This window comes from Cheilinus undulatus, linkage group 17 (genome assembly GCF_018320785.1).
Source record: "Cheilinus undulatus linkage group 17, ASM1832078v1, whole genome shotgun sequence".
Taxonomy (NCBI): Eukaryota; Metazoa; Chordata; class Actinopteri; order Labriformes; family Labridae; genus Cheilinus; species Cheilinus undulatus.
In genome coordinates, this window is record NC_054881.1 from 4,968,880 (window position 1) to 4,987,447 (window position 18,568).

Here is an 18,568-nt window from a genome sequence, read left to right on the forward strand (position 1 = left end):
TACACTTTCCATGGCAGGGTGAGCTTTATTCAAACATCAATCATGATTTTAATAGATAAAGGAGTAATTAGCCTATTTGAATTTAATTTAAATCGTGTATGATGTTAACATTTCCTGACCACTGAAAGAGGATAAAGGACGCTGACAACAAAGATTATGATTCAACTTTTTTTCTTTAGTTCTGACAACAACAGAGAATTCTGAGATTATGAGGTTATTTTGTTTCCCAGCGGACAAAATCCTCTTCCATACTGGCCTGTATGAGTCTTACCCCTCAAAAATTACTGGAAAAAAAAAACACTAAAACTAATAGAAACTAAGCTGAAATGGAAGGTTTCTGTAAAATGCAACCTTAAAAACAGCAGTAAAAACGAATTTAAAAAAAAATAATAAAAAAATAAAAAAGCAGCATCTTTTTTTTTTAAAGATGCCACTCTCACCGCTCTTTGTATCCACACATCTACGTGCAGTTCAGATGATTAAATGGGACTGTCTTGTGACGTTGACTTGATTCTGATGATTTCCAACTTTCATTGAGAAAAAATGTGAAGAAACTGCCTTGGAAAGAAGTATTTTTTTTTAATATCTATTTTGGGCATTTTTGTACCTCTTTTTTTGGATAGAGGATCACAGTGGATAGAGTCAGAAACAGGGACAAGAGCAGGGGAGAGACATGAGGTGAAGGGCCTCAGGCCGGATTCGAACCCAGGCCTTCATCGTACATGGGGTACACCTTAAACCACTAGGCCACCTGCGCCCCAGAAGTTTGACTTTTACGATGGCATCATAGAGCTGATACGGCCAGAGGTTGCGCTGGACTTTTATGTTGTCCGTCATTTTGACAGAAAGGGTCATAAAAATTCCGTCATGCCATTTTACAACCCGTCATTACAATTTCCTCTTTAATATCTGTAATATGTTATAATTCAATATGATTTTATTAGTAGTATTTAATTAATGATCCATCCTGACACAGAGCTTCATACAGCACATGCTCATGTGTCACAGCGCTGAGACAAGTTGGAGAGATGGAGTAATTCTTAATTCTGTCTCTGTTATGACCTGTGAGTAGGCTACAAACGTATGCCTTTATCTGTTATATTTCCATGACTGATACCATGGAAACTACAGTGTTAAAGTGAGGTTTCAGAGAGAGAGAGAGAGAGAGAGGAGGGTCGGGTGAGGGTGAGCTAGCAAGAGAGAATAAAGCAACAGGCGCTGATCTGAATCATCATTCACCCATCTCTTTGTTATATTTCCGTGGTTGATATCCACATGATAAATGAGCAAACTCTGGTGTTTAAAGTGAGGTTTCAGTGAACAAACCGGACTTTGGGCTCCAGTGCACTCAGATCTGGGACCGGGCCTCTAGTGTGAAAGCCACCTTAGTTTTTATCACATTTTGGTCGTTTCTACCCTTTGCAGTTTTAGTCCATAAACAGTCCTCTCATTTCAGTTATTTAACTTTGAGTCCAAGCATTTATTCTCCTGCCTGAATCTGGTTGCAAATCATGGTAGTGTGTTTGATTCACCCTGCCAAACCGGTCCCTGCTCTACAGCTGAGAGGCAGAATAGATACAGCTGTATTGTATTTTGACAGATTTACCCACAGAGGAGAAATATCAAGGACTTTGAATGTCTGAGAAAAACTAAACTAACCTTTTGTCAGTTTTAGCCATCAAAGATCTATTTTTGGCTCATCTTAGTCTTGTCTCTCTCATGGAAAAAATGCAGTCAACAAGCATTTTAGTCATAGTTTTAGTGGATGAAATTAACACTGGTGAAATCAGAATACAAATAGCAACTTGTAAAAAGTCCAAAACTGGTATAACCTTGTTGAGACTAAACTAGACCCAGGCCTACCTTTCCGCAGGCTCGACAGTGATGCCTCCTCTTGGTGAAGGTGAATCTCTGCTCGCAGTTCATACAGTTTGGAGCGTCAGCGTCTGGCACCCAGGCCGGCTGTCTGCTCCCCAGCTCCTCCCCTCCATCTCTCTTCCAGTTCACTGGCCTGCCGCCATCTGTGGGCGACTCCCCAGGGTACGGTGGGGGCTCTGAGAGTTCATCACACCCCATGCTGTACTCCTGAGGCTCCCGATTGGCGTACATGGGGCTCAAATCCTTAATGTTAGGCTGCTCCTCTGTGAGACTGGGTGAACTCTCCTCGTCCTCTGCTGGCTCTTTTGTCGAATCATCGAGTGTCTCCTCCTCTCTTTCCTCTCCTGCTGGTGGAGATCGAGCAGTTTGGCAGTGCAGCTGCTTGGGTCTTGCTCCTCCATAGGAGGACTGCTGATCGGGGCTACCGCTGAGCTGGGGCTGGGTAGAGTTGCTGGTCAAAGAGAGGTTTAACCCAGAGGGGGAGAGGTCTGACTCTTCTTGGGGAGGTCTGATAGATAAAGAGGAAGCTGCAGGGTTTAAACTTCCCTCCACAGTCACACATATTGTCCTGTCACTTTCTGGAGAAGCAAAACTCTCTAGATCCTCCTGCCTGCTGATCCTAAGCTCCCCCAGATCTCCGTTCTGGCTCTCAGGTTGACTACAGTCCCCAGAACTGCTACAGCAAGAGACCCCGCCTCCCCCGCTCTGGCCCTGCTCTGCTTCTGCGTGCGCCTGGAGGAATGCGTCCAGCTCTTCATCGGTCACCAGCAGCTCGGCCTGATCGCTCTCAGGCAGATACTCAAAACCGAACTCTGGAGGATCAACTGGGCTCGGCTCAGAGCGATCGCATGAGGCGAGATCTGCAGAGTGGGCAGGTTCTACGGGGAAATGCTGCCCTTCTGGTGATGCCCGGCCATCCGCGAGCTGCTGGGATACTGAGTTGATGGGTTCTTCTAGGTTTTCTCGAGCTTCCAGAGCTGACACAGAGTCTGCCTCTGTGCTCTCAGCTTCTTCGCTTTGCTCGGTAGCTTGGCCTGACTCTTCCTCTGCGTTCACCAAAGCTCCACACATTGACACAGCCAAAGGCAGGCAGGATAAACCCATCGAGTCACTCTCTGCGGCCGCTCCTGCAGGAGACTCTGCCTCGACTTTATCTGCAGCTTCTTGTGACTCTTCCTCTTTACTAGCTGAGGAGGTTGTTGTGCCTTCAATGCTCTCAGCAGGCAGAGATTCCTCCGGTTTCAAGCAGTCTAAAGAGTTATCCACTGCCTGGTTTATTTGAGCCACCTCCTCCTCACAGCCCGTCTCATGTTTGTCAGCAGCCGGTGAATCATCCGCGGACTCACAGCTCCTCTCCACCGCAGCAGGAAGGATAACATCCAGCAGGCTGAGTGAGGCAGAATACTCCCCGCTCTGCAGCTCGTCTCTCCCTGCGGAAGCGCTCTCTTCCGTTGAGTCTCTACTGTCGGCGCCGTGGTTTGGCTGCCCTTGCTCTTCAACATGTGCCGTCACCACAGGGCTGTCGAAGTCCACGAGCAGCGCCTCCTCCTCCTCCATCTGCTTCTCCACCGCGTCCAGCTCGCTGAAAGCATCGTGGCTGTTCGCCCGGACCAATATGGCCGAGCTGGTGTCATTCACGAGGTCACACACCGGCTTCAGCGCTCTGTCTGGGCAGGGAGGGGGGGAGATTTTAACCGGCCGGCGGTCCACAGAGGAGAGCAGGTCCACTGTGGTGAGAGGCTGACCTTTGAGCTCTCTGTCGTCGGGGCTGCGGTTCTGACAGCCGGAACGGTCGGGACAGCTGGTGGCAGATCCATAATGAAGAGAGTTGAGGTCGGGGAGGTTTGGGGGGACGGTGGACGCCTCAGAGGACAAACATGGAGAGCCCAGAGAGGAGAAGGGGTAGACGGACGGCTTCAGGAAAACGGATTTACAGTCAAGCTCCTCTGAAATAAGAGAGAACAGAAAGGTCAAACTCAGAAAGGCTTAAAAAATAAATCATTTAGATATCAAACTATGACTGAAACCAACCGATTCACTGATTTTAATGAGATTCTTAAAATGTTCTTGTGCTTCAACTGAGTTACTATTTCAGTTATTTTCACAGGAGCTTGTTACTGTGGGAAAACCAGCGTAGTTATCCTGGGATAAACACGTTTTGATCTCGAGAAAATAACCGAAAATGAGCTCCTTATTAGGGAAAAATGTAAAAGGGTGATATGTATGGATGCATGTCCTCTTAGGGCTTCCATACAGAGCAAAGAAACCAGAATCAAAACCAATAGAATGGCTCTAAAAAGTCTACACACTCCTATTAAAATTCTACAGTTTGTAATGCACAAAAGTCAAGCCTAGATATTAGTTTCAGATCTTTTTCCACCTATAATGTATCCTCTAACACAGTGGTTCCCAACCAATTTTCCTTTTCTTTCCTGGGAGATTTCGAGGAGTTCCCAGGCCTGATAAAATATATAATCAAGCCCAGAGTCCTGGATCTTCTCCAGGGTCTCCTCCCAGTTGGAGGTGCCCAGAAGACCTCCCAATGGAGGCATCCAGAAGGCATTCAGATCAGACTCCTGTACACGAAGGCGAAGCAGCTCTACGTCAAGCTCCATCCAGATGTCTGAGCTCCTCTCCCTATCTCTACTGCTGAGCCCAGCTACCCTCCTGCTGAATCTCACAATCTCATTCTTCTGGTCATTACCCAGAGTTCATGGCCATAGGTGAGGGCTGGAATGAAGAACGACCGGTAAATCGAGAGCTTTGCCTTCTGGCTCAGCTCCACTTGCAGTACTGCTGACGCTGCATGTCAGTCTCATGGTTCATTCTACCCTCACTTGTGAACGAGACCCCGAGATACTTGAACTCCTTCACTTGAGACAAAGACTCCCACCCAACTCTGAGGGAGAGATCCACTGTTTTCCAGCAGAGGACTATGGTCTAAGGCAGGGGTGTCAGACTCAACCACAGCAGGGGCCGAGATCTGAATTTAGGTCTAACATGAGGGCCCAGCAGGATCAACATTTAACACTAAACTGACATCCTTATTTTCACAGGTAATACATTAAGGGAGAGAAAAACGGATGATAAATGATTTCAAAATGATAAGTTTAAAGGCTCAAAATCTGATGTAAAACCTCAAAATATTTGTTAAAAAGGTCAATACACAAACTCAAAACTTAAAATAATGTTTTAAAAAGGCAAATATATGAGAGAGATAGTAAAAATCATGAGTTTAAAGGTCAAAATAATGAGATAAAATACAAAATCATTCATTTTAAAAGGTCATAATACGGGATTACAAATCAAAGTTAGGAGTCAGAAGAGGTTACAATATGAGATTAAAAAAAATGTTGAGTTTAAAAGGTCAAGATATAACTTAAAATTTAAGATTGTAAATCTTAAAGGTCAAAATAGGTGATGAAATCATAAATTGTGAGTTTAAAACTCAAAATATGGGATTAAAAGTCAAAGTGAGGAGTTTAAAATGGCAAAATATGAGATTAAATTTGAAATCATGATCTTGAAATTTCAAAATATGACATGAAATTTAAAATTGGAATCTAAAAGTTCACAATATAAGATTAAAAAGTCAAAATGCTAAGTTCAAGTCAGAGTTTTGAGCTGCAAATTTAAAATAATAATGAAAACACAAGTTAATTTCTTTCCCCCATTCCTTACTTTTAATCTCATTATTTTTACTCTTTTTCAAATTTTTATGACTTAAAGAATATTTTAAATCTTCTAGGTTACATTTACATTTCTATACTGGAGGAAATCTGCAGACCTCAGACCTGTGGGCCAGTTATAATCAAAATATGATATGATCCTGCGGGAACTGCTACACAGGCCAGATTTGGCCCCTGGGCCTTGAGTTTGACACCCCTGGAAGGCTTGGAGGTGCTGATTCTCAGTCTGACTGCTTCACACTCAGCTACAAACTGCTCCAGAGTCTGCTGGCGGTCCTCAGCTGAGGGCCGCTATTTTTATTTGGTGGTTTTTCTATGCAACAAAAAAATGTGGCATTTAAAGAGAGTGTGCAGACTTTCTAGAGCCGTTGTACATAAGAGTACAAAAACCCAGGAATGTCATATCAATAATTTTATAATAACATTGAAAAATACACACATAACATGTGAGTTCCATTAAAATGGTCTTTAATGGACAGATGAACACATAATGCTAAAGCACATGATACTAGAACAACTAAGATAGCATATGGTAGGACGGCTCAAAAAACAAACCGCACAAAGAAAAATTGTGCATGATAAAAATGGGGATGTAAGGCACAAATATATTCAATTTAATATTTGCCAATAAGGCTTGAAATAATGTAATTCATTTTGAAAAACTGTAGCTTTCATAGTAATAATATAGTGGGTGTAGTTTATCGAAAATTATAATCTATACCTCAATATTCTGACATGGTCCAAACAAACCAACAGGTAAGTGAGTACAGGCTTTGCATTTCAATCTAGAGAATGTCTGTTGATATCTTCAAAAGACTTTGCTGGTTAAAATATAGAGATTAGAACTTAAATAGAGCTTAAAATGGGATGTTTAACTATCATTAACAGGCTGTAGGTAAGCAAAGTGCCCCCATAGCTGCAGCTACAAAGCTGACAGCACAACAACAGCAGGGTTAACAACATTAAAACAAGCTTACTATCTGTGAAAACCAGCATAATTTACTCTAAATAACTTTTTTTTGTTTCCCGTTTACAGAAGCAGGGCAGTAACCAACGCTGGTTGGAATAGATGGCCAACAAACCTACAGGATTTATTTTTAATATGACAAAAACTGCTGTGCTATTACTCTCTAAAGCCATTTTAATCAATGAAAGAAGAGGCTTAATACTCACTAATGCAGATATTTAAATCCTCAGCTCTGGTTCTTACCTGTATTGAGCTCAAAGTCATCGAGCAGTTTGTCCAGATCACACACAGCTGCCTTGAAGAAGCTGTCCATGCTGGGCTCAGACAAAGGGCCTTTAACCCCCCACAACTCCTGAAAAGAAGAAGAGAAAACTGCTGTAAATAAAGCAGGAGCTACATAACATACTGTAAATATGTCGGCTGTTTATGGGTTAGTGTAAAAGTCTCCTTAAGAGAAAGAATCTAGGTCACTTCTTGACACATTAACCTGCTGTGACGTTGTTGTTTCCTCGTTCTGCAGCAGAGCAAACAACAACACAAGTCAAACATGGAAAACCCATAATTTACTTTAAAAATAACAGAAATTAGTGCATGTATTTCAAAAGTTAAACAAGCTGTTCAGCTGTAGCTACTGAAGGAGATGTGGAGAACAGCAGCTTTACCAGGACGTCCACAAAATCAGACTTTAAAATCACAAAACCGCAGCATCAGAACCGCACCTTTAAACTGTATGAGGATGTAAGAATAGAAGATCCAGCATGGCAGCTGAATACATGAACCAGTTACTCATTAAGTTAAACGCTGGTATCAGATTAGACGTACATGATAGTAAGTTAAACATTAGAAACAGATAAATATGATTTAAACACACTGTATGTAAAGTCCATTAACAAGATGCATCATGGGAGTGATTCCCCATCTTTAATGAAACCGAACCCTGAATGGACCATGCTTGAGACTAACAGATGACCCCGGGCGACCAATCGTGCAGCTGATGGCAGGAAGTAGTCACGGTCCATCACATCAAACATCTGCTCCCTAAACACAGATCATACACCGTGTGCAGGGCCTAAGTATCTGAGAAAGTCCACTTTGTGCTATTTTTTTTCTTCCTACGAATCAGACTGGTGTTTGTAGATTACCAAAATAATGACCTTTCAGTGTTTACCAAACATGAACTTTACCTGAGAGTCTCAACTTGGTTATTTAATGTTCAATGAATTTTTGGATGTCAGTGGTATCTGTGATAAAATGCATGGTGGCTGCAATTTTAGACACCAACAATAATACCTTTGCTTTCTTACATAAAAAAAAATAATAGAAAAATATGAACCCTCAGATGGTAAAAGAAATGTTTACACTCAGGGCGTAAGTGGCAAAACATAGCAGCATACATACAGTAAATATCAATATAAATAATCAAGATTTTTTCCAATTTCTTTTGCATTAATTCTTTAATCAAGATCAGACCTGATCATAAATATCAAGTATTGATTAATTTGGGAGAATGTAAACTTTTGAATGTCAATTTAAGTGAAAAATCCTGATGTTTGTAATGCAAAAAGAAAGAAAGAAAGATTTGTCAAATACCAAATAAAAACTGAATTTCATTGAAGGGGATTACAAAAGCCTCAAATATTTAAATTATGAGTAACAGCTTTGATTTTTATGTTTTATTTTAATTTAAAGATTTCAATAAATTGTTACACTCTGGGTGAAAGTGGCCAAAAATGGATGCCAACAAAATAGCATTAAAAATATACATTTAAAAAATCCTCTTTTTTGAACTATTTTTTAAAATCAAAATGAGACCTGATTGTAAATATCAAAAAAGTGCAAAAAATCAGAACTCTGTGATGCTTAAAATTAAAAAAATTATAAACATTTTAAATACTATATGCAATTTGGACTTCTTGAAGGGTATCATCACAAAAGTCTCATATCTCCATTCTTTATTATTTCTTTTTTTTTTTCCACAAATTAATGCTACTGGTCACTATTTGCAACTGTCAGTGGGGTTTAACCAACTTTTAAGCAATAAAGGGTGCCCAAAAATAGTGACTATGATTATTTAGTGTTAATTTAAATAAAAAATAAACCTTTTTTGTCATTCCCTGAAAAACTGTGATTTTGGAGATGCGAAGTTTTAGGCCCGAGATCAGCAATGTGTTAATAATTTTAAGCGATTTTCATTTTTTTAATTTAAGATTTTAAGAAATTGTTCTAATAATGCCCTTTTAGATAACAAAGAAAAAAGCATGCAGTTTTCTCTGACACCAAATGTGGGGAAATGGCTGCAAATTTGAAGCAGTGACTCCAAAATTAAAGTCTTATACCATGAAATGCTGCGGCTGGAGGATTATAGAAACCTTATGGTTTTAATGGCTTTCAGTGGGACATTTCTGGTCCCGCTCACCCTGAGTGTATATTAAAAGTGTACCGAGCTTATCTACATTTTTTTAAATTCTTTTTGAATAAAATTACCTTCCAAAATGTGTGTGGTTAGCGTTAACACAGACAAGCTAATTCAACTCAAATAAAACAAAAAATGAACATAAAAGCCACAATTGGCTTAATGAATGGAAAAACACAGTAAACAACCAGCAATCATACAGCTGTCACAGTTATCTTTACACAAACTAGTTTCAATGTAAACATGCTGTGATGCATCATGGGATTTCTGAACTATCTTTAAACCTCTATTGTGTGACCACTTCATGGAAATACAACGCTATTCTACTTCTCTATAATCGACAAAACAATCTCTATTGTTTCACAAAAGAAAGGTTGAGTGATTTAACTGATAAAAGCCCCAGAAGGTGAAACAGTTAACTTTAACTCTTTGTGTTTTTCACAGTCAAGTTTAAAAGCCTGCAGCTCTTTGACTAAGCAAACAAAAACAATGAGCAGCAAAAACACAGACGAACTTCTGCTGGAGGGAAAAGTTTGAATACTTTTGTCATCTGATGAAAGGAAAACAAAGTCTTCAATGTCAACACTCATTTCTGCATAATAATGCACTGAAAAATTTAAATATGTTAAACCAAAGATTCACAAGACATCTCGCAGCTTCTTTGTGATCGGCCGCTCTGCACTGATCTACAATCAACTTGTGTCACCAAATTTATCCCCATCAGAGGGTGGCAGTAGGCCTGGGATATATGGCTTAAATATCATATCATTTTTATACCACAGTATTACAAAATTAAAAGGGATAATGCATCTAAATGCATATTCAGGTTCTACAACACCCTCTCTCCCTCAAAACAAACATGTAAAGCATACTAAAGTCATGTCTGAGCGTTAAATCACAGCAAAATGATTTTATTAGTCTCTCTGTGTTCACTTCTTTAAAACCGTATTTTTCACTTCTCTTAAGTTTCACTTCTCTTTTGCTGAAATGTTTCAGGCTACAACTGAAACACTACATTTTCTGATTATACTGGTGACTGGACTCAGTCTGTCACCTATCACTCCGCTATGCTAACAGGGCATTGCTTATGCACCATTGTGAATCTGCAACAGTGGTTCTCAACTGGTGGGTCAGGACCCAAAAGTGGGCTGAGGAGGTGTTTTCAATGGGTCACAAAAGTGTGATTTTTACAAAATTTACCATTATTTCAACTCATTTATCTCCTAATCCTACAATAACAAAGGTGCTTTTACAACTCTAATGGGGTCACTTCTCAACATACATGGAAACTGGTGAAAATTTACATGTTATCAAGAGGAAAAAGGGTGTAAAACATGTCTGTTTTGTCCTGTGTGTTTTTGGGCATGTATTTTGTTCCATTCAAGATCCAAACTGCAATATTAGTCATTAATTAAACATGCAATGTTGAACATTTTTGGATAGTTGTGTCACAATTTGTCACTGAAGAAACTGGTGGGTCCTGAGGCCAGACCAGTAGGGAACCAATGCGCTGCAACACCATGCATGCATTTAAACCGGTCATAATGGTATTTATACTGGTTTGCTGCCCACCACTAGGTGGCAGTGTAATTTCACAGCACATATAAAATGCTTTGCTAACTCAGTTTTGTTTCGAGCTGCACGACCCAGTTCAGACGGCTGCAACCGTCACCAGCAATACTCTAGAACGGACTCATCTCATCACGCATCTTTAGTCTGAACTGGACTTTAGATCAACTGTAAATAGGCTTTAAAACGCATGCTAACAAGACCGACTGAAATAGCCTTGGACTAACACCTTAAAAATGTTGCTTGAGACTGTTTTATTCTTGCATGCAAACACCTCAACTGGACCAGACTGGACCAGGAATTCTGTGCATGCTCCACTGTCTCCATATCGCACTTTGACCTGAAAGTTGAAAAGCATAAACACTGCTTGGTAACACCTCCAGGTATCACCATAAGGGATGGCGTTAATGTATACAGCTGTAGAGTTTGATCATGTTTTCACCATTTGACTCACAGTCATTTGCTGCTTGACAGCTTAAGATGAAGGTCCATAGTATTTTACAGTAGGGGATTGTATTGCCACCTTTCATAGGGGTCCTGTCGATGAATTGATTCTACCTCTGTGCATGTAAACTGGGACAAGGACAGTAGCTAACAAAATGCAAACACAAAAACAAACACTGGGGCCTCAAGTCTCTTAAAGAGCAGATCAATAATCCTACCAATTTCTGTTAAAATGCTCAACTTTGAATCCCCAGACAAATCATCCCAAAAGCAAGTGAATCTCATTCTTGATTTTCACACTTAGAATCTACCTTAATTCTCTTTGAGTAAGCTCTTCAATCTAATCTGTGAAAACCCCCAGTTCAAACTGAATTCCAGCAAACAAAATAAAGGAAATGGGTTAATACTGCTGAGAATGAAAATGGGTCAAATTTGAGGAGAGAAAATCTCTTGCATGGCTGAAAATAACTCTGAGGGAAACCTTCAAACATTTTCTATAAATGAGAGGATGAAAAGAGAAATGTTCACGGATGTTAGATAACACAGTTCACTCCAAAGGTAACAAAAAAGGAGCCTTAAAATAAGTTTTATTTACAGTCACACAAAGCCAGAGACGGCTTTTGGTGTTTAACTGGAGCTCTAGAAGAATCTGTCAGAATGAATCAGGAAAAAACAGGAGCGTTAAATCACTCTGAGGTGTTTGAACTAGATGACAAACTCGACATTTTTGTCCTACTGTTCTTACTGTGATTTAAACATCTGCTTGTGCTGACTTTGTCCTGACAGCTCTGTGTTATTTGAAGAAAATTTCTGCAGACTTTTAAAGAGAAAAGCTTCCATATAGGGTCATGACTGGTAAACGTTTCAAAGTGTTCAGAATGTTAAAGCGTCAAGAGGCTGAAAGTCAGACAAATGCATGTGAAGGAGACTACAGCAAACATTTTCCTTCTTCATCATCTGATGACTCCTTGTGCCGCTGTGTCAGCCCCTAAATACAGACAGGAATGAGGAAATCCATCTGATCACTATCTTGAAGTAAGGTCAGACTGTGACCTTACTTCACCTTCTTAACTGCAAAAAGAGACCCTAACATAGCACATAATGGACACTTCTGGAAGAGTACTCATTTATATTACTGATGATTAAGCAGCTACACTATGTTACACATTCAAAATTCCACTAAAGTTTAAGAATAAGTCAACAAAATGTACGTACTATTTAAAATGTAAGGGTTATGCCCTTTGAGAAGGAGAGTATTAACTATTATGGTATAAGTTAAAGTATTTTAACTGATGTATTCATACAAAATATGTACAGGCGTCCTACATTTGATTCTACAAGAGCAAAAAGGTTTTAAAAAGCTTAAAATATTGATAAACATTTACATAAATAATTATAATTTAAAAATATAAAACCCAGTGTAGCTTACCAGTAGCTTGCGTCTATACTTTAGTAGACACCATAGTCAATACTGAAGTCAGAGACGACAAAGAAAACAACAAGAACAAGTTCAACAGAACCAGAAAATCCTCCTGCTTTCCTGAAGTCATCAGTGAGGAAAATTTCTGTCTTCCCTGTCAGACTTGATATCCTCATACTGACATACAAGGAAGAGATTTACATGCATAAAGTCGGGTAACTGGCTGATAACAAACAAAAGCCCAGTTCACAGTGGCGGTTAAAGCCATAATATTACACACAGTGATGCATCACCTCCACTATGATCCATGACGAAGGTGTAATGGGGGGACAATTACCATGACAGAACCAAAATGAAGCTCCACCATCTTTACGCCTTGAGACAGTCATACTAGGGTTGGGCATTTACTCGCAAATTAGATTAAATCACAAAACAGCCTGGTGCAGTTTTCAAATCGCAGAAGTTGCAATATTTCTTCAACTTGAAATGTGTCAAAATACCAGTTTAAATCTTTTTTGCAGCAGCAGCAGCAGCAGCAGAGATTTTACACACATTATGCAAATATTTAAGTGTCCATTTTTTATAATGGTTTACAAAAATCCTCCTTTTTGTGTTTTATGTATGTTTTTCTGAATAAAAAGAGTGACATAAAAATGATAATGGCCTTCAACAAAGCAAATGACATCACATTTGCAGTATGAGCAAAAACAGTTAGCTCATTCTACCCACAACTGATGAAGCCTAGCTTTAATTCATGAAAGTCATAGCCAAGCTGTGATCAGCTGGTAGCCAGCCTCACCTCCCCCACCCCAGCCGCCTCCTTTATAGCTTATAGCAGATTCAGGCTACTATGGATTAGCCTAATTGCTTTGGAAATAATTTAATTGTTTTCAATACACATGGTCTTATCTTTGGAATTATTTTTTGCTTGAATTTCTCGAAAAATACATACGATTAACACAAGAATAATTGCATATTAAACCGCAATATTTGGGAAAAAAATCACAATTAGATTATTTTTGCAAATCATTCAGCCCTAATTCATACTGATATTCATTTCATCCATCCATCCATTGAACCATCCATCCATCTTCCTCTGTTTATCTGGATTGAGTCATCAGGCAAAGCCAGTCAACCCAGACATCCCTCTCCCTAGCGTTGTTTTCCTGCAGGATTCTGAGGCATTCCCAGGCCTGCTGGGATATATATCCCCTCCATATAATCCTTCCAGTGAATTCTGGGTCTATATCCAAGGTGGATGAGCCTGGGAGACCTCCACCTCCAAATCAGACGCTGAACTGTCTCCTTCCAATGCAAAGTAGAAGCACCTCTACCTCAAAGTCCTTGTGTACATTACATCTACCTGACTGTCAATTTAGGATGGATTTTGGCATTGCAGGAGCTCCATAAAGGGGTTTACTTCATTCCACCATAATGCCACAGTGACAATTACAGTGTAGGGTAAAAGTCACGGGGGTGAACTTATCACAGCGCTGTGAATTGGGCTGGTAAGAATGTATAATGGTATAATAATAAAGGAGCAGATTTATTATGAGGCTGTTGCAGAAATGCTGTCTGAAAACATCTAAATATTCCTGTTTGACGTCAGTCAGCCCTAGCCTTAAAGGTGATTGGCTGGTTGGTTTGTTGACAACACAGAGAGGTGAATGTAAACAGGCAAGAGGATGTGTGTCACTAAATACTCTGAATAAAACAAATGAGAAAAAAGCCACTTTACAGTCAGCCTGCCGTCCTATACAGCATATAATCATCATTTACATTGTTATAGAACAACCCCTTATTATTTATTCATCATGTTTTACCACATTACTTTATATGATAATTGTGTCCTCCATTAATGCAGCTCTATGGTCTGTTTTCTGTTTTAACCTGAGTTCATTGTTGTTTTGTGGTCTTTAAATGCATTCAAACTGAAACTGACCAAAAACTAAACTGAAATTTAAATGGTATATAATTGCACATGCAAGTTAAGAGGAACGTCTGCTTTTGCATTAAAAAATGAAAATATGAATTTTATTTTTCCATTCATAATCATACAAATAGGCAGTGCTGGATATATTAACTGGCTATGTGAAGGGTATTTATCTCCTATTAGATCGTGCCAGTAAAACAGGACGTATGTCAACACAAGTGTGTCACTCGGCTGCCAAGGTCAAGCTCAATGGCATCGCTTGTGTCCTGGCCTTTTCACCCCATCCACAGCATGACCAGGGGCCTGTGGCAACCCTACTTTCTGTCTGGGGACCCTGGGCCGTGCTTGCTCGCCACAACCCCCCATTACTGTACCCTCAAGGTGTGGACACAGTTATTTTTTTCAGCAGATCAATTCCCCATGCCTCTGTTAATATGCAAGGACATCCAGGGCACTACAGGGGTTGTGTCAGTCATGCTTCCTGCCCAATGGTGCCCTAAGGGGGGACTTACTCACCACATCTAGGCCTTACTTTACCCTCTAAATTTGGTCCAAACATCCCTAAAAGTTCTGCACAGTACCGCACCATTAGAAGGAATCCCCCCTCTCTCCCCTTGCTGGCCGGTCTGTGGCCGTAAATGGCGTCGAACCACTTCCAAGTTTTCCTGTTGACGCCGCTCCGGCTGTAGCAGTCTTTAATTTTTCTGTATTCACTGCAGAGTTTTTTGCATTTGTTCCGACACTGTTCAGATGTCCTCTGGAACCCCTCCGCAGCCATCCTGTCTGCCACCAGCTGGAAAACCTTCTCGTTTCTTATGGCGCCATCTAACTCCCTCTGCACCTCCTCATCTCTGATGATCCCCAGGAAGGTCTGCACCTCTGAGGTCATCTATGGGGTGACGTTGCGGGCAGACATGATGGTAAATCTGTAGAAAATTCGTTCGATATCGCAGCTGAAGCTCACAGGATATTTAAACATGGCGGGTTCCGTGTTGTGTTAACAGCAACACAGTGACGATTCTTTCAGCCAATCAGCGGACTGCAGTGTATCTGTTGCGTGTCTAGCTCGACCCTTTTGGTACGGATAGGTAGGATTGGGACCCCTACGGAGGGGTGCCGAGAAGTGGGACGGTACGGTTTGGTTCTTATGGCATCCTTTCCCTATGGAAACACCAAAAAAATGGTGCCGTCCCGCACCAAACTGAAACGACCTGCTTGTGGAAACGACCTATAACTGTGCTGTATTCTAGGTGTTAGGCATGTTTATTGTACTCAAAATCGTTATTCTTAAAAGTTTTTTAGATAGCTGTAGGACAGTAAAAAATACATTTTCAAAACTAATGCCAAGTTACAGTAGCTCCAAGCTTAAGTATTAAGATACTTCATTATGTTGTATTATCCTGTACAGGGTGGAAAGTGTAACCCTGCCTAAAAACACAAGGTGTCTGTGATAAAGACAGGCTATCAGCATCCAGCTGCAGTTACCAGGAAGCTAAAATTAGGTCACACTATCAGACAGGTCGCAATTACAGTCATAACACCGATATCAACTGTAACAGGCGACATATCATCAACACAAATTAACCACATTCCCTAGCCTAGTTACTGTAATAACAGTACTCTGACAGAATTCCCAACAATTTAGATCCCCAATTATAAGCTTTACTAGCATGACGACGAATATCTTCAGCATTGTAAACCTTTCAATTCATTAAACGGGCTAATTAACCTGGATAGCATAGCAACAAGCCACTAACGGTTGCGGTGTTACGGTTTATTGAGTGTTCGTGTTAACTAGCCGCTTTCAGCCGAATGCGTCTGTGGTTTGTCGTGGTATCATCTGACATTTTCGAGCATATTAAGAATGCCCTGGTGTCATTAAAGACACGCGTAGACTATACACTACGTAGGCTATATTTCGATACTGTTTTCGAGAAGATAAATAACGTGGCATTCCGTCAGAACTCTCCTATTTTCAGTATAAGTCGTAGCTACGACAGCCACGGTCGCATTCGGCTTAAAGTCACCGGTTAACACGGTAACTCGTTCAACCAAAACACAGGTTACATTAGCGAGTAACATTTCCCATAACAAATGCATTTAACAGTTAGCTGAAGACTTTCTGACAGAGTTGTTTGAAGCTAACTGTGGAAGACTCTTATGTTAAGCGCCCGTTGTTTGTCATGAGAGTATAACCGTTATTAAAAGACACTAAAGTAAGCCTGTTGGTTATTATTGGACGCATTATGGCTAATGTAGCAAGCTAACTGGGGTTAACCTGGTTTGTTTCTGGATTTCTTACCGGTGCGATTCTTTATTCCATAGCTCCGACGTCGTCCCCGGCAGTTATCTGATCTCCAGTACTGTTAAAGGAGAGCACATCCTCAGCAAAGCCGTGTAGATTGTTGTCAGCGTAGTCAAAGTTGTATGGAGCTAGCTGTTGGATTAGTTTTATAGGAGATGTGTAAATTCTCCACTCAGGCGGCCATCTTGAACAGACAGACTGTCGGGAGGTCACAGGATCTGCTCAGACAATGTTGGGAAACCGGCCTGCTCTGTCACTTCTTGGTGTAGAAAATTGCAGATGTTCTGGATTATGGTTTAGATAAACCCTGATAATATTACCTTACTAACATGACTGTTGAATGATTCATCATCTAACCAAGCAAGGAAACGTGCTGCCAAAGAAAATTATGCTGATTTCACTTCAAATTTTAAGCCTCTAAGGTAAGTTTTTAACTGCTTATGAAAATTAAATGTTCTTTGTGCATACAAAACTGAAATAAAACACAACCCTAATTCCAAAAAAGTTAGGACGCTGTGAAAAATATAAATTAAAAAAGAATGCAATGAATGTAAAATGTCAGAAACTATATTTGAATCACAGTGGTACATAAACAACATATCAGATGTTGAAACTGAGACATTTTATCATTTCATGAAACCCATCAGCTCATTTTGAAATTGATAGCAGCAACACATCTCAAAAAAGTAGGGACAGGGCCATGTTTACTATTGTGTAGTATCCCCTCTGCTTTTAACAACAGTCCATAAACGTTTGGAAAGTGAGAAGACCAGTTGTTCAAATTTTGGGAGAGGAATGTTGTCCCATTCTTGTCTGATCACAGGACTGACGGCAGCAATTCTGGATCCTGTTCACATATGGCTTCTTCTTTGCATGATCCAGTTTTAACTGTCATTTGTAGATGGCACAGCCAACTGTGTTGACAAACCATTATTTCATGGAAGTGTTCCTGAGTCCATGCAGTGATTTCCAGTACCAAATCCTGCCTGTTTTCAATGCAGTGGCCCCTGAGGGCACAAAGATCAGGAGCATCTAATATTGGCCTTTAGACTTGTCCCTTTCTCACAGAAATTCCCCAGATTCCCTGAAGCTTTTAACGATATTATGTAGAATGGATGGTGTGATATTTAAAGTTTTTGCAATTTACACTGAGGATAATTTTTTTCTGAAATTTTTCACAAGTTTTAGACACAATTTTTGGCAGATTGGTGAACCTCTGCCCATCTTTACTTCTGAGAGACTCTGCCTCTCTAAAATGCTCCTTTTATTCTCAGTCATGTTGCTGACCTGTTGCCAAATAAGCTAATTAGTTGCAAAATGCTCCTCCAGCTGTTTTACATTAGTTCCTCTTACCTTTCCAGCCTGTTGCCCTGTCCCTACTTTTTTGAGATGTGTTTCTGACATCAAATTCAAATTGAGCTAACATTTTTCTTAAAATGTCTCCATTATAATGTCTAGTATGTTCTACTGTAAATATGGGTTTATAAGATTTGATAATTATTGCATTCTGTTTTGATTTACAAAGTGTCCCAACATTTTTGAAATTAGGGTTGTAAATTGAAAAAACAAACAAACAAAAAACGGATAAAATGTAATAAACAACTCTTTTGCATGCTCCCTAAATGAGCAAAAGTTGATGAATTACCCTCAGTGGTGCTTTCTTAATGGACAAAATTTCACAATTTGCCCGCTTTGGTGGCCAAAATGGACAGAATTTGACAAATTGCCCTCTCTGGTGCCCCCTAAATGAACAAGACGTAACTATTGGCCCTCTTTGGTGCACCTTAAATGTACAAAATCTAGTTATTTTCCCTTTTTTGGTGCCTTAAATGAACAAAATTTGACATATTACACTCTTTAGTGCCCTCTTAATGCACAAAATTTCACAATTTGCCCGCTTTGGTGGCCAAAATGGACAGAATTTGAGAAATTGTCCTCTCTGGTGCCCCC

General features: G+C 40.1%; 1 protein-coding gene across 5 annotated transcripts in view; it reads right to left on the reverse strand.

Annotated features, from left to right (window-relative positions):
- zfyve16 (zinc finger, FYVE domain containing 16) overlaps nucleotides 1-17,015 on the reverse strand; it is a 52,218-nt gene extending 35,203 nt beyond the window's left edge. For all 5 annotated transcript variants that reach the window (XR_005993206.1, XR_005993204.1, XR_005993205.1 and 2 more), the window contains exons 1-3: nucleotides 16,616-17,015; nucleotides 6,778-6,886; nucleotides 1,864-3,824 (exon numbers count right to left, since the gene is read on the reverse strand). Coding sequence is in view for 2 of the 5 variants with exons in the window: in XM_041810964.1 (XP_041666898.1) it covers nucleotides 1,864-3,824; nucleotides 6,778-6,847 (2,031 nt within the window). In the remaining 3 variants the exon portion in view is untranslated. The remainder of the gene's footprint in view (nucleotides 1-1,863; nucleotides 3,825-6,777; nucleotides 6,887-16,615) is intronic.
- Nucleotides 17,016-18,568: the final 1,553 nt, after the last annotated feature.